Source organism: Crocodylus porosus, unplaced genomic scaffold (genome assembly GCF_001723895.1).
Source record: "Crocodylus porosus isolate Cpor-Errol unplaced genomic scaffold, CroPor_comp1, whole genome shotgun sequence".
Lineage (NCBI taxonomy): Eukaryota > Metazoa > Chordata > Crocodylia > Crocodylidae > Crocodylus > Crocodylus porosus.
The window spans coordinates 65,119,069-65,135,569 of NW_017728950.1; the positions used below are offsets into that span (position 1 = coordinate 65,119,069).

Consider the following 16,501-nt stretch of genomic DNA (forward strand, 5'->3'; position numbering starts at 1 on the left):
CTCTACATTTTAGATCCTGATGCTGCCATGAGGCCTGTGTCCTTTGCTTACTCAGTCAACCATTAAATGTAATGGAGTTTCAGAGTGGGTCCAGCCAGAGGACCCCATTGCAGGTCTGGGTATCTGATTTTTATTTTATAATAACATGAAAATGTTTTTAAACTGTAGGTAAAAATTTCAAAAGTGCCCACGTACATTAAGAACCCAAGCCCAACTGACTTTCATAGGCACTTAAGGAAAATATACCTATTCAATTAACCAACTTTTACTCCTGAGCCATTTCAGAATGTTCTTCTCTGCTCCATCCTTTGCACACAGTGTCCCCATCTTTGTAATGGTAAGGGGTCTTTCCTCCAAGGTGGTGAATTCCTGGAGGTTCTTTTGTCACAACATCCTAAAAATAATAACATTATTATTAAAATAATTCTCAGATAAAGTGTTGCATCCCATTCTTATTAATGAATTAAGCAGTTGTGATATAGATTACTACACAGTCAGGTATGTGAAGAATTGGCTTATGGGGTGCACACAGAGGGTTGTGGTGGATGGGTCATTTCTGACCTGGAAAAAGTGGGCAGTGCAGTTCCCCAGGGTTCGGTCCTTGGACCAGTGCTGTTCAATATCTTCATCAGTGACTTGGATGAGGGTGTGGAGAGCACTCTGTCCAAATTTGCAGACAACACCAAATTATGCGGCAAAGTAAACATGCTGGAGGGCAGGGAGCAGATTCAAGAGGATTTGGACAGGTTGGGAACAGAATAGGATGCAGTTTAACAAGGATAAGTACAAAGTGCTGCATCTAGCGAGAAAGGATCACCAACACACCTACAGGCTGGGAGGTGACTTTCTAAGCAGCACAGTAGCAGAAAGGGATCTCAGAGTCATAGTCAACTCCAAAATGAACATGAATCATCAGTGTGATGAAGTGATAAGTAAAGCCAACCACACTCTTTCATGCATTAGAAGGTGCATCACAAGTAGGTCTAAGGAGGTGATACTTCCTCCTTATGTGGCATTGGTACAACCACAGCTGGAGTACAGCATCCAGTTCTGGGCATCGCATTTCAAGAGGGATGTGGATAACTTTGAGAGGATCTAGAGGGCTACTTGTATGGTTATAGGCCTACAGGTAATATCTTATGAGGAGAGATTGTGGGACCTGAATCTCTTCAACCTTCACAAAAAAAGGCTGAGAGGGGATCTTGTAGCCATCTACAAATTCATTGGTGGAGGGAGGGCAGCAAGGAATAGGGGATACTCTGTTTATGAGGGCACCCCTTCTGGTAACTAGGAACACTGGCCATAAACTGATGGACAGCAGATTTAGATTAGACATTAGGAAAAAAAGTCTTTATGGTGAGGGCTGCCAAAAATCTGGAATGGGTTTCCAAGGAAGGTGGTGTTCTCCCTTACTTTGGAGGTCTTTAAGGGGAGAGTAGACAAGCACCTTGCTAGGTCATCTGGCCTCAGCACTCTTTCCTGTCCAGGCCAGGGTGTCGGACTTGATGATCTATTGAGGTCTCATCAGACCCTAAAAAAATCTATGAAATCTATGAAAGGTTTTACAGTTTTGCTTTTCACTTATCAAGGTGGCAACATGAACAAGCATCAAGACAGAGCCAGTTCAATGTCTTCTATGCAGAAATATTAACTTGGCACCAGAATTATAATATATATCCAATCCTGTATTTGGCCATGAAAAGGTGCTCACAGGAAAATAATATATGATAATAATATTATAAGCAGCATCACTCTGGTAGAAATGCTGAGCTGGTCCATCATGAAGTAATTTATTCTTATTCTTCCTTTGATATTAGCAATGTGAATATTAAAGCATGTGCCATGGTACTTTATGGTAAAAGAATAAATTCAGAGGAAACAACCTGTTTTGGCTGCATGAAGATTTCAGGCAATATGAACCAGTTTGGAAACTTTCCAGGGCAGATCCAGGATTTGTAAAAGGTGGTGTGGAAGTGGGATCCTATACTACAGAGGTGGATGCACCTCTCACTCCCAGCACCCCTTCCCAACCCCTGGTGGACAGACCATGCTACAAGAGAAGCAGTCAAGATAGTTTTTTAAGTTTCTCAATCAGGTAACAATCTTGGAGGGGTGGGGGGAAGTGGGCAGGTTTCAGAGCTGCTAGCCAGGCAGATATGGAATCAGGCTTGGCTAGAGATAGCAGAGGTGGCTGTGGCAGGGGGTGGGTCCCCTTTCCTTATACCTGCTCATGGCTGGCAAAGAACATCAGGGGGGACCTGGCAGGGAGGAAGAATCTTCCTGCTGCTGCCCCTGGATGAGCCACATATGGCGTGGCTAGAGTAGGTAGGAGCAGCTCTGAAGCTCCCCTTTCCCCTCCCCAACCCCTGAGGCAGTCGGTGATGGGTGAGGGAAGGAGGAAGAGGATGGGAGGAAAGGTGCAGTGAGCATAGCTGGGAAAGGAGAGGGGGTTTCTTACTTACTTCAGAGTCTTAGAAAAAATCCCTGACTGCTGATCCTGGAAATTCTCTTCACAGTCATATAAAGGTATGTGTTTATGAACAAACTATACTAGGACTGTGGAAGCCATGAGCATCTGTTTGCTAATGAAGTATGCAGTGAACTCGTATCTAACAAATAGATGTTCCTCTTTAGCAAACAGATGCTCAAACAGATGCTTACTGCTCAGAAATACTAGTTGGGGCTGTTGTTTCCTTTGCATCTTGTCACTTTCACAGAATAAACCCATTTCAATCAGGATTTTCTGAACTGAACTGTAAAACCAGAGATAGTACAAATGGCACCTCACAAGGAACAAAATCTTGCACTCACATCCTAAGCCATGCAAGGGTATTAGCATATGTCTATTGCTTCTGCAATAGAATACTATTTAAAATCATGCTCTGTCAACTTGGTTCTTTTCTATATAAGCCAAAAACAGAAATGAGGCAGGGAAATTCACTCCAATACTACTCATAAGCATGCTGGATATAGTGGTCTCAGAAAAACACATGCAGGGAACATAGTCAGGATGATATATCTTCTTCAGTTCTAGGTTTGACATGTATGGAGTTGGGCAGGGCAAGATTCTCAACAACACTGTTGTGTAGAAGTGGAAATAGTATAGACATATGCTAGAAGTCTTACTAATTGCCTATGCCTAACCTTTGGTATTAAATATTTAAAGGTCCAAATATCATCAAAGAGAAATATTTATATTTCTCAAAGAGAAAAATAAACAGTTGCACGGCACGACATCAGAAATGTACTGTTTACCCAAAACTTACACAATGCTCAATACTGTGTTGTGGTTTCTATTGTTAATACACGTAATGGTTGATGATAGGCCTATCTTGAAATGGAAAAATAAATAATATAGCTCACTATACAATTCTTCTTGAGATTTGCCTTTCAGAGACAGAAACATACGAAGTCATTATATATAGAACAAAGAAATCTTTGGGTTCTAAGAGTAATTTGAGGACTTGAATTTTAAAATAAAATTATTTCTCCTATCCTTTTGCATGATTAATATTTTTTAACACATTACCTGTGATTTGTTTTCTGGTGTCAGCAGGACTTCATCTGGAAAATGGGTCTTATCATCTGCATGAATTTCTTTGTCAGAAGCTGGTGAGGGATTTCAATACAAGAATATTAACTAATATTAGCAAATAAAAATCTGCCAGTGATCAATCAAGAGTTCTTCAGTCCTCCCCCACTGGAGTTTCATGTGTTGGCATCAAAAGGAAATCAATCATTTAAGGGGGGGGGGGAGAATCCCTTCATCTTGCAACATTTTAAAAGTCTTTCTATAAACAACATGAAATATTGTTGTCTGTGTCTGCTCTCACATTCAGGGATTTGCTATCAAGCCACATAATAATTCTGAATTCTAATGGCAAATTTAGGTTTCATATACCCTGTAACCTTTACAATACATTTAGGGGTCTTGTTCAGTACTGTACTGTTTCAAGCATGTGCTAACTTCTGGATGAGCTTGTTTCTAAATCAAACTTTTATTAACTGTAGGCTTTTATAGGATAATTCAGTTGCAAACCATAATCTTAGATATTTCATGTGCTTAGGACTTCGTAGCATGTTAGATTTTAAATGTCATGTTATAACTGGAAGAGTAGGGTAAAATGAAGCAAAAGGCCCTAAGTTTCCTGCTATATTTGCATTTAAATATTCCATAGAGTATCTAAAAAGAAGGAAATTCTTAATTATTAGGCTATTTTTACCTGACACAAAGTTCTTACCAAGCAGGGCAAAATGTAGGCTATTTTTGTCAATCCATTCTGAAATTTCCCCAGTTGTGATACAATCTAACACAGTTTTCTCTGCTTCGACATATTGTAAATCGGACTTTGCAATCACAAGGTTTCTGAAAAGCTTCATTGGAAGCTGTTCCCTGTAATTGTTCAAAAAACAAAAAACAAAATAAACAAACAAGCAAAAACCCAAGAGTTCATTAGGAACTGTTTTCTTGGGTTTTTTTTAAGCATTTTAAGTGCTCAGCAGAGTGTCTATGTAGGAAAATATATTGTAAAAATATTTCTCCATCTATTAGGCGATTACAGTTTCCTTTCAGTTTATATTTTTATAAATGTGCAGCATGAATTGACTAAATACAGTTACTTTAGCAATGTATTTTATAGAGTATAAAATTTTAGAGAAAAGTTGTTCAAGTGATTTAGCAATCTGGGTGCATCTACACAAGATGCTTCAAGCAGAGTAGACTAATTCTACTGCACATTAGTACGGCAGGAAACCCCATGCTAATGAAGCAATGCGCAGTAGAATGCACAATGTCAAAAAAAAGCCTGTGATGACACTAATGTGCAGTAGCGCCAATTATGGAGCATTTAGTACCTGTAATTACAGGTACTAAATTAAATGTATCATAATTACAGTGCATTAATGAACGTGTAGATGCTCCCTGTAAGACCATATATTATATTGTACTTGTTCATCTCATAATGTCCCTGATGGATTTCTTCTACAAAAAGTGAAGTACCATATTTACTTGAAACCATTTAATGGGTGGGGGGGAAATCCCTACATCTTGGATTTAAGACAGTTGCTGTGGTTTTGATTCTGGTTCCAACTTGGTCTTAAGTTTAATTTTGAGGTTGGAGTTGCAGCTGTAGCTGCTACCTGCCTTCCCCACCACCTCTGTCCCCCTCTGGCCCACCACCTGTGCCCCTTTTGTCTCCTTTATCATCCTCTGCTACCACTTATGCTTCAGCTTCAGCCCTGGTCTAGTCAGGACCATTGAGCCCATGGTTGCTCTGCCCCCTGCCCCACTTCCACCCAGTCATGTAGCAATAGTGGCGGTGGCAGCAACTCGAGTCCTGACTCTGTGCATCTGGCCAGACCAGCACTGGAGCTAGAAAAAAGCAGAGGTGCAGTGCAGGAGAAAGGGATGGCAGATGGCAGGGTGGGGAGAGGCAGTGGAGGGATCTGGAGGATAGAGAGAAGTAGAGTGGCAAGTGCCATGGAGTGGAATCACTGCACAGGGACAGAAGTCAGGGAATGCAGGCACAGGGAGGGGATGGGACAGGCAACGGGGAGGGGGGCAAATGGTTGGGGGAGCAGGTGGCAAGAGGCAGGGTTCTGGCCACTTGACTCCCCTGCCACCTGCCCCCCCTCACTACTTGCCCCCCTACTGCTGTTTGCCCAGCTGCAGCAGTGGGTGGAATCAATTTAAGATGACCCTACAATAATTAGATTTTATACATGGTAAATTATAAAAAATTATAGAATTTCCATCTACAGAATCTAATTATTAGTGGATTGTCTTAAATTCAAAGCCATCTTGGATTTGGGTAAATACAGTAATTGTTCCCAGATTAAACCAGACTTGAAAAAAATATTTTAATATGTGAAATCTGCAGTGCCAAAGTAGAGGGTATGACATGTAAATCTACTAAAAGGTGTGTTTGTCCTTGCTGCCAGACAGCAGAGAACATTAAAAAGTTCTGAGTATTGGCTTACAACACATTAAGTCATCCAGTTAAACCACTGAGGCGTGTTGACATGGTTACAGGGTGTCCTAAACATGGAAATGGTTTCCAAATATTTGTACAGTAAACTGCAATCTGTTCCTTCCATGATATTATGCAAATATGATCAATGCACGATGAAATACATAGTGCTTTTGTAAGACACTACTTAAGGACTATATTTACCTGAATCCAAAGTGAGGTTTTTTTCCTCAATCAAAATGGAAGAAAAAAGCCTCATATTAGATTTGAGTACTGACCCAGAGTGGGAAGCTTCTGTGGCCCCTAATTCTAGGTCCAAGACTGAAGCTGGAGCTGAGCCACAACCTGCCCTGGACCAGGGTAGCTGGTGCAGAATGAGAGGGGCATGTGGTGAGGGGGCTCAGGGAGATCATGCAATGGAAGTGGGGGAAGTGCAGAGGATACTGCATAGTGAAAGGGTTTGTTGGGGGGACCCCATAGTGTGAGGCTTGGGGGAGCATGTGGGGGAGAGTTTGCAGTCTGCTCCCCTGCCACCTTCCCCCAACCCCTACAATTGCCACCCTTGTCACTTACCTTTGGCTCAAGCCCTTGCCCTAACCTGGCTGGGCCTAGAGATGCTGGTGCTGTTTCTGGGCTAGGACCACAGCTGGAGTTGGGGTGGCCCCAGCCTGAAGCTGACTGCCCTGAAGCTGGAGTCAGAACCATTGCAGAAATAAGGTGGGTGGTGGGGGGCAGGCACTAGAGCAGACAGGCAATAGGAGGGCAGGTGCAGGCACAGTGGTGGGGAAAGGGGCAGGGAGGCAGATGGGAGGGGGCAGGTGGTGGTGAGGGAAAACAGGTAGGGCAAGGGCAGGGGAGGGGTTAGCTTAACCCACCTCCTTCCCCTTCACACCACTGATTTTCTTGACACAGTAGTGGAGTAGGGGGGAGAAATTTAGTACAACCCTCCAATATTTATATATATTATAGGGGTGTGCAAAGCAGGCCCTGTTTGATTTGGATTCAGCCTGAATCAGGTACAGGGATTTGATTAATTGATTTGGATCACCATCCCTGAATTGATTCAGCCAAATCCAAATCTGAAGATTCGATGCTGATTTGGAGAATAAATGATTTGGACATACACACAGCTTTAAATGTTTTTTTCTACATACCTTGATATACCATCGCAACTTGTGAATGCTGTGATGGTGGGGCAAATGGAGCATCCCACAGGAGTGCAGGGTTGGAGTGGGGAGCCTCCACATGCTTGGCAGTGAACCCAGAAGTGGACTGGAAGTACTTCTGGTCCACTTTTGGGTTTGCCGTGGAGCATGCTGGGGAGCTTCCCCATGCCCTCCTGGCTCAATGATCAGCCACAGTAGGACCCTGGGTGCTGCTCCAGACCCAGGAGGCATCAGTCACTGAGTCAGGTCATGGGGGGGACCCCCTGTGTGATCCCCAGAGGACCCAGACATACTTCTCCATGGTGCACCCAGAAGCGGACAATCCATGCACCTCACCATCACAGCAGTCATGAGCCCCTTGCTACCTATATGTATGTAGAAGAAAACATCTAAAGCTGTGTCTATGTCCATATCTCTGAATCTTTTTGAATCTCTCTGAATTGATTCAGAGGGTCCTGATTTAATTTGGAGAGATTAAAGGGTCTTCTGATTCAATTTGGATTTGGAGATTTGGCTACCAAATTGGGCTGAATCTCTGTTGAATCGAATCGGGGACCAAAGCGTTGCACAGCCCTAAGAGATTATTACAAAGTCTATACATGGAAAAATTATAACAAAAGTATAATTTTCCATCTATAGAATATAACTATTAGAATGTTATATTAACTTCAAAGTTATCTTGGATTTTGGAAATAATGTATTATACAGTAGGTAAAGGACTTATCCTTCAAAATGAGTTCACTTTGTTTTTGACAGTTTTTAAATTTCTCATAATCAGACTTAGAGAAATGTACGTCCTACTTTACTAATCGTCCCACATACCTTTTGTTATCCATAGGTTTGCACCCATAAAATACTTCATAGGCTAGGATGTCAGCCTGAGCATTGTTAAATGCTTCTTTCTGATCAGCCCTTTCAGCATCATTCTTCCTGATAAGCTGACTGATGTATTGTTGTGCCTCAGGTACATCATTATATATTGCATGAACCTAACATGGATTGAAAGTTGGATAGTTTTCATATTTCCTTAAGTCTGTATACTTGTTTGCAATTCATGTGGTTCAGATACCGCCTCTTTTGCCTATACATTATGATCTTTTCCATGCTGTTACACTCACATTCCATATTATTACCATTAAACTAATAGCACAATATAAAAGCCTCACTGCTGATGTCATCAGTTTTTTTCACTGCATACTGCATTTCAGTGAGCCTTATGCACCCACTGAATAATTCCTTATGCTCCTTTGAAATTCCCAGCTGTAACTTTCAATAAAATTATGAATTTACAAATATGTATAGTATGAATATACATTAAATATATATAAATTAATATTTGGATCTATACAAAATATACTTTTTTCTTATCTTTATCTTTAAAAATGTAAATAAAACTACAATACATAGCTTTCTACTATTTCTTCCACAACCGTTTACCTCTTTCACAAGAGTTTTTAAAACTGCTGCCATTGTGATTTGAGGCTTCATTGTTTTGTTGCATATGTTCTCTCTCTGTAACAGCTCAATGATCTCCCTTTCTCGTTTGAGTAAAGACTCTCTTATCATTTGCACTTTGGTATGTATATTTTGAAGAAGTTCCTTTTGCAGAATTTGTTCATGCTTCTCCAGTTCATCTAGTACCTGGAAGGTAACAAGGCATAAGTTGTATTCACATTCTGAGAGCAGATATGGACTGTGACTACATAATATTAATGGAAGTGAAAGTGTAAACTTGGGGAAGAGCAACAGGATGGATTAGTTAGAAGGAAATCTTGCTTTTCATCATTCAAAATATGAAGTTTCTATTTAGAAGAGCGTATTTTAGGAGGTTTAACTCTGACAGTGATATTATAAAGAGGGCAAAGCCAATAACTGTGGAGGAGAAATTCTTAGACTTTAGAAATAGTAAGATTCATAGACGATATTTTTACAAAACCATAGTAATTGAACATACAGTGCAATTTTGTTTAATCCCAAAATGAACAGCTTAAAATGTACCAGTTATTTCACTTGTAAAAATTACAGTATTGTAACTGTTATTTTCTTGCTCTTTTTATTATTTATTATATATTATTGATTATATAAAATATTATTTATTATATATTATATATAATAACTGCTATTTTCTTGCTCATTTTATTATACATATATAGTTATTATATATACTAAATATATAATTTATATGTATAATTTATGTTTATGGATATATTTACAATTTATATTTTAAATTTACATTTATATTTATGATTTATATTGATAAATAGATGTACAATAGCTGTTACTATATATTATATAATATATATTATTTCACATTTGGTTTTGAACAAAGCACAACTGAGCTTACAAGCTCTTAGCATTTTATTAAAAATATATAAGTATCACAACTGACATATAATCAGCAATTGAATGAAAGAGCAATGCAACTGAAAAATTAGATAACGAAATTATAAATAAAATAAGAAAATAAAGTAATTTTGAAAATAAAATAAAGAAATAAAAATAAAGAAAATAATTATAAATAAAATAAGAAAATAAAATAATTTTGCACATTTACCATCTTGATAGGGTATCTGGCATAAAAACTGTGTGCACACATTTGAGTAATAGAAAAACTGCTGTAAGAAACAGTTTAAACAAAACATTGTAAATGCTGTAATCTATTTAGAAAATAAATTACAATATTAACACTTAATAATATCCAGTTATGATAATTTAGCATTCTTCGTAAGCTAATATTTTTGGACAAAATATAAATTGAATAACCACCACCAAAACAACAGTATTAAACTGTCCTGTTCTTTTACAAAAGTTCTTTGTATATTTATTGGTATCTATTATGTAACTTCTGACTCAACTTGAGAGAGCCTGACCATGCTCTGAGGACATGGGTTTATGCCAAGCTGTTTACATTGAAAGTCTGCAAGCCAATGCATGCATAGAGTGGCTAGATCTCATTTCTTCAGCTGTTTGCCAGCCTTTCTCAAAATGAACCACAGACATACTCCTACCCTCTGCAAACTACTTTTCAACTCCAAAACAGTGTTCCCACAAAACTTAAAGCATTGCTTTGTGTAATGCTTGTGCTATGCCAGCAGCCCATCCTTATTCACATCTTTCTTCCAAACCATTTTTACTATCATTGAAAAAAAAAATAAGGTAACTAATGCGGTTTAAAACCTTGCATTTAATGAAATCCATTCCATGTTACACTAGGAAAAAAGATAGCATGAACAGAACACCAAAGTGGCCCAATAAAACACTCAAGAGGTAGAAAACAGAAATTAAAGTCTGTCATACAACCTTAATTTAGCTTCATTATGCACATGTATTCTAGTATAGAATCATAGGACTGGACAGTACTTAAAAGATTATCTAATCCAAACAATTCAGAGAGATTATTTACCCAAAACTCAAAAAAAATTCCACAACTTCCTTAGGCAGTTTTTTCTTACAGTTATGAAGGTTTGCCATTTTCACAAACTGTTGAGATTTAGATTAAATCTATTTTGCTGCAGTTTAAACCCATTGGTTTAACCCATTACTATCCAGCTTTCATGGCAAATCAAAAGAGTAATTCTTAGTCTTTGTTATGACAGCCTTTCAATTATTTAAAAACTGCTATTGTGTTCCCCATGTTAATTTCCCTTTTTCCACACTAAACATACCTGGTTCTTTCAATTTCCCTACATCTAGTTCGTATCCCTCCCCCTTCAGCATTTCTGTGATTTGCATTTGCCTTTGCCTAAAATGTGGTGCCCAAAAGGGGCCACAGCATTACAGCTACTCTTGCACATTGTAGTGTTACTAATGCGTGTTGGGTCTTGTATATGATATTGCTGGTAACATTGCCTACGTCTGTATTTGCCTTTCTGTGACAGTATCATGTGGTTGGATTGTGCTTTGCTTGTTATCCCCCATAACCCTACAGCTTTCTCTGCAATGCTTATATGTAGGCAATTATCCTTCCTTCTATACTTGCACACTTATTTTTACTTAGATGTAGAATCTCTCATTTTTCTTTAATTACATGAGCACAGAACATTTTTAACCATAGGACCTGCAACCATACACTTATTTCTCCATTTCCCATGTGGCAACTGGTACCAATTTCTGTTGCCTGCTGGCTCTTAATTTTAATTTTCACCTGTGCAATGGCTTTGCAGTCCATCCTCATTTTTCTTCAATAGCCAGTCCCAGTTTACTTACATATAGCTCCCAATTTTTTTCTACTAGCTCATATCCCTACTCTTACAATCATCAACTACACCGCCCACTAACCAAATCCTCTTTTTGCCCTCCCTGTCCTACAGTTCCAAACTGTATTCAACTACATTAGTATCAGACTGATTCTTCATCAACCGCCCTATATAATAGAGGTATACAAAGTGGGCCATAGTTGATTTGGATTTGGATTGGGCCTGACTGGGGGACACCGATTCGATTAATTGATTTGGATCACTGTCCCAAGTTCATTCGGTTGAATCCAAATCTGAAGATTTGATTCTGATTTGAAGAGCCAGAGATTCGGCCATAGATAGATTTAAATGTTTTTTCTACATACCTTGAGGTACCAGGCATGGCTCATGAATGCTGAGGTGGTGGGGCAGATGGAGCATCCCACAGGAGTGTGCCCCTCTCCCCCCTCCCCCACATCCTTGGCAGCGGACCTGGAAGTGGACCAGAAGTACTTCCAGTCCATGTCTGGGTCCACCGCTGAGTGTGTGGGGGACCCCCTTGTGCCCTCCTTGTGCCCTCAGTGAACAGCTACAGGGGACCCTGGGTAACCCCCCAGACCCAGGAGGCACCTGGGGGCAGGAGGGGTTTCCCCTTGCTGTCTGTGGCGGATGCGGAAGTGGACCGGTAGTACTTCTGGTTCACTTCTGGGCCCACCTCCAAGCATACTGGGAACCCTCCCCCATGCTCCCATGGGACACCCCTTCCGGCCCACCATCTCAACATTCATGATTCGCTTGGTACCTTGAGGTATATAGAAAAAACATATAAAGCTGTGTCTATGTTTGAATCCTCAAATCTATCTGAATCTCTGCAAATTGATTCAGACAGTTCTGATTCAATTCAGAGAGATTAAAGGGTCTCCTGATTTGATTCAGATTCAGAGATTCAGCTGCCAAATCTTCACCAAATCAAATCAGTGACCAAAGCTTTGCACAGCCCTACTACTACCAATAGTACTAGGATTAGGGGTGTTGTATCTATGAAGAAGGGTACTTTGTGCTCCGGAGTTTGTCTAACATCTCTCTTGGCTATATAGTTGGTCCAAGAAAGATATCATGGAAATTTTCCAACTGTATACCAATAGGAGGAGCACTGAAATACCACTATGCCCCCTGCTTTCTCATTTTTTGATGTCTGGGACTGTATAAACTATAGCAAAACCCCCGGGTTTTATTTTTTTTTAAATTTTGAAATGCATTCCCTCCCTTCCCCAACTATTTCTAACTTTTTCTCTCTCTCTCTATTCCCTATAGATAAGTATGAGTAAGTTAAGACATAGGATAAGCTTTAGCATTTTTGTAGCAAGTTTTTTTTCTCTCTCTTTCTTTGATCCACTGGTTTATATTGTACCCAGTAGGGTCATAGAAGGTCTGCCCCTTTAAAAAGGGGTAGTGAAGACAGACCTGGTGGGATGCCCTCTCCATCTGGACCAGCACCATGCCATACCACTTATCCACCCAGAGACCCTGCTGGTGACCCCCTCTGGACAACACCTTGCTGGAGAAGACCCTGACTGGCCATCAAGGATCAACTCACAGCCCAGGATAGGTAGCTATCACCTACCTTCCTTCCCCAAGAAAAGGACCTGAACTCTGTCCCAACAGACCTTGACTTCAATCCCTCCACTAAGCCTCTTTCTCTCCTGTTACTAGTATGTGTGTGTGTGCATGAACCAATAATTTCATAGGGCTGTGCAGTGTGTTGTCTGTTTAATAAACCTATTATTTTAAAACCCCTGAGTTGGGTTTTTGTCTTATTGATCTCCTGACTCTCCTTGATTTCCTGGCTATCTCCCAGCTTTCTGCCTCTCTGTTTCCTGCCTGTCCCTTCCTTAACACCAGGTTTTTTTTCCCTTGCTTCCCCCCTGGCACCAGGGACCTCAAGTAATCCAAGCTCCCCTTCAGTCTGCCAGTTCTAATTCTGGCCCTGTCAACTTTCACTCCTGGCACTTTCACTCTTTTATTTTTTCCTTTCTCATCTTAACCCCCCATCCATCTACCTCCTTCCCCTCCTTCTGGAAATCTTTTGACTCTTGATTCCCCCTCCCATAGTCACCAAGAACCCTAGGTACCCCAAGCACACATAGTCACACCACACCACCTGAGTCAGGAACTCACCTGTGTGTATGTGTAGGTATGTGGTGTGTATGTGAACTGGCAAATATATATAATTGTGTGCGTGATATACAAATTCATGAACCGTGTATGTGTACTGAGTGTATGGGTATTAGCAACTGATTTTTGACTAATTTTCAGTGTGTATAGTGTGTATGTGCTTGAATTGGTGATAGATATGTATGTGCTTAGACTGGTAATCTTGGATGTGTATGTGCCTGAGTTGGTAGTGTGTGTGTGTATGTGCCTAGTGTGCATATGTGCCGTGGATGCGTATTCACTGATTTGTGTGTTTGTATATGTGCAATTGTCACACCCTCCCATCTAACAGCACAATTTTGAGATCCTGAGAGCTGGCCTGGCCCCACAGGACAAAAACGCTATATTAGCTCTTGCTGGGAAAGTCCTGTTCAGTTGATGAACCTGGGTTGGCACATCCTCCTTGAATATGGCACATGCTCAATACAGAAAGCTTTCATTGTGAGGGGATGAAACATTCTCCAAATAGACAGCCTTCTGAATATTTAGTCAGCTTTGAATAGGTCTCTACTGAGCATGCACAAGGTGACATTTTTCAGTGGTTTATTTCTTGAGCAAATTTGAGCAAATTTTTATAGAGTTAGCAAAAGTTAACACTTGTGCTTTGAAGCATATAGCATTAAAGAAAGTTTAAAAAAAAAAGTAAACATATCTTATTCCTTAATTTCAGTCTCAAAAACAGCTGAACCATTTTTTCTTGAACTTTACAAAAAGATTTCAGCACAAAAGAAATAGCAGAAATGGAAAATACCAACACAATCTCTTAGAGTATGGCCAAGTTCAAAAGCAAATGGAAATGGGGTCTTACAAAAGAAAGTCTCAGACAACATTAACTGTAGGCAATATTACCATCTCCTACATCTGCTTTTACTAGATTTTAATGAGCCTGAGGCCATTACACACAAGGTAGCAGGTCCTTGTGTTGCTACAAAAAGGAATTGAAAAATGAAGCAGCTGAAACTGCAGTTGGATACAAAATGAAAACAACTGAAGAATAGCAGTAGGCAGATGGCATACCCAAACAGATGGACACAAGGCCAGGACCACTGGACCATCTCTCCTAACACAGGGAAGTTAGTAACGGGTATATGGGCACTATGGAGGACCAAAAAGATGCCAGCCTACAGAATGAAGGCAGAAGCAGAGACAAATTATGAGCTCAAACAAGTCACAATGGACTGGCAGTGAAAGTCATATATATCCCTATGGTGGACAATGTGGTAGTAGCTTTTGGCTTCATCAGAGAGACAAATGCTAGCATAAAAAAAACTATGACTGATGAAAAATAAGATACATGCCTGGAACATGGAGGAATGGACAGCCTACAAGGAGGAAGAGATTGGAGGAGGTACGAAGAAATTCATCTCTATGTATATGCTTTGAATGCTGGATGTAGTTGAGTACCTCTGTAAATAATCCTTTAATAAAGAGCCAGACTCATTTTTACAATATGGAGTCTTCTAATTTTATTACCCAGCACATGGAACATGAAAAAATATCTCCTCTATGTAAGGGAAGAAAAGTCAATAAAAAGATAACTATTTTCAGCTGGCATGAAAATTGAAGAAGTTGGCAGAAAAAAATTAAGAATTTGAGCTTCTGCAGTAATAGCAGCACTCCAAAATATTGTCTGTATGTATTTCAAGGGGCACGGAGTCATGCTATTTGGGGAATTTTGTTTATATCTAATTCAATGAACCATTCCCAGAGTAGCATTCTTAAAACATGTACATGTGTGCATAACAACACAAATGCTAATACAGTACAGGATAACTAGATTCACAGATTTATAGCTGATAGGATCAGAAGGAATCTCAACAGATCATCGAGCCTAACCCCCAGCCTAGGAAGGAAAGAGTGCTGGGGTCAGATGACCCCAGCCAGATGCCTATCCAACCTTTTCTTAAAAAACCCCAAGGTAGGGGAGAGCACCACCTTCCTTGGAAGCCCATTCCAAATTTTGGCCACTTTTACCTTGAAGAAGTTCTGCTGATATCTAGCTTAAATCTGCTTTCTGTCAACTTGTGGCCATTGTTCCTTGTTACCCCAAGAGGCGGCCTGGTGAATAGATCATCTTCAATCCCTTCTTGTGTCCCCCTAATGAATTGGTAGGCAGTCACAAAATCACCTCTCAACCTTCTCTTGTGGAGGTTGAAGAGGTCCAGGTCCCTCAGTCTCTCCTCATAGGGCTTGTCCTGTAAGCTCCTAACCATACCAGTGGCCCTCCTCTAGACCCTCTCGAGTCTATCAACAGCCTTCTTGAAGTGCGTCGCCCAAAACTGGACACAGTACTACAACTGCAGTCTGACCAGTGCTTCATAAAGGGGCAGTATCACCTCCTTGGAACTATTTGTCATGTATCTGCTGATGCATGATAAAGTATGGTTAGCTTTGCTGATGATTTTGTCACACTGACAAATCATGTTCATCTTAGAGTCCACTATGACTCTGAGATCCCTTTCCGCTTTTGTGCTGTGGAGAGGGTCACTTCCCAGCTAATAGGTATGCTGGATACTTTGTGCCCTAGGTGCAGCACTCTGCACTTGTTCTTGTTTGTACTGCATCCTATCATGTACTGTCCACTTTTCTAACCTGTCCAGGTCTGCCTGCAATCATTCCCTACCTACCAGAGTATACATTTCACCCTACAATTTAGTATCATCTGCAAACTTGGACAGTACACTTCACACCCACATTCAAGTCACTAATGAACCTTCAGTTTCATTAGAGATTTGATTGGTCTTCTATGATCAGATCACCAGATCATTAGATGCAGGGGTAGCAGTGGATATAATCTTCCTGGACTTCCAGAAGGCTTTCAACACTGTCTCTCACCCCATTCTCATTAAGAAACTGGGGGCTGTGGTGTAGACACCCACACAGTCAAATGGGTCACTAACTGGCTGGAGGGCCGCACCCAGAGGGTGGTAGTGGATGGGTCCTTCTCAACCTGGAAGGACGTGGGCAGCGGGGTTCC

General features: G+C 40.4%; 1 protein-coding gene across 1 annotated transcript in view; it reads right to left on the reverse strand.

Moving 5' to 3' along the window:
- Nucleotides 1-230: 230 nt before the first annotated feature.
- The window catches only part of LOC109323573 (centrosome-associated protein CEP250-like), a 72,650-nt gene continuing 56,379 nt past the window's right edge, over nt 231-16,501 (reverse strand). The window contains exons 11-15 of the mRNA XM_019555217.1: nt 8,573-8,776; nt 7,958-8,124; nt 4,242-4,393; nt 3,530-3,609; nt 231-394 (exon numbers count right to left, since the gene is read on the reverse strand). Of these exons, the coding sequence (XP_019410762.1) occupies nt 266-394; nt 3,530-3,609; nt 4,242-4,393; nt 7,958-8,124; nt 8,573-8,776 (732 nt within the window). The 3' untranslated portion in view covers nt 231-265. The remainder of the gene's footprint in view (nt 395-3,529; nt 3,610-4,241; nt 4,394-7,957; nt 8,125-8,572; nt 8,777-16,501) is intronic.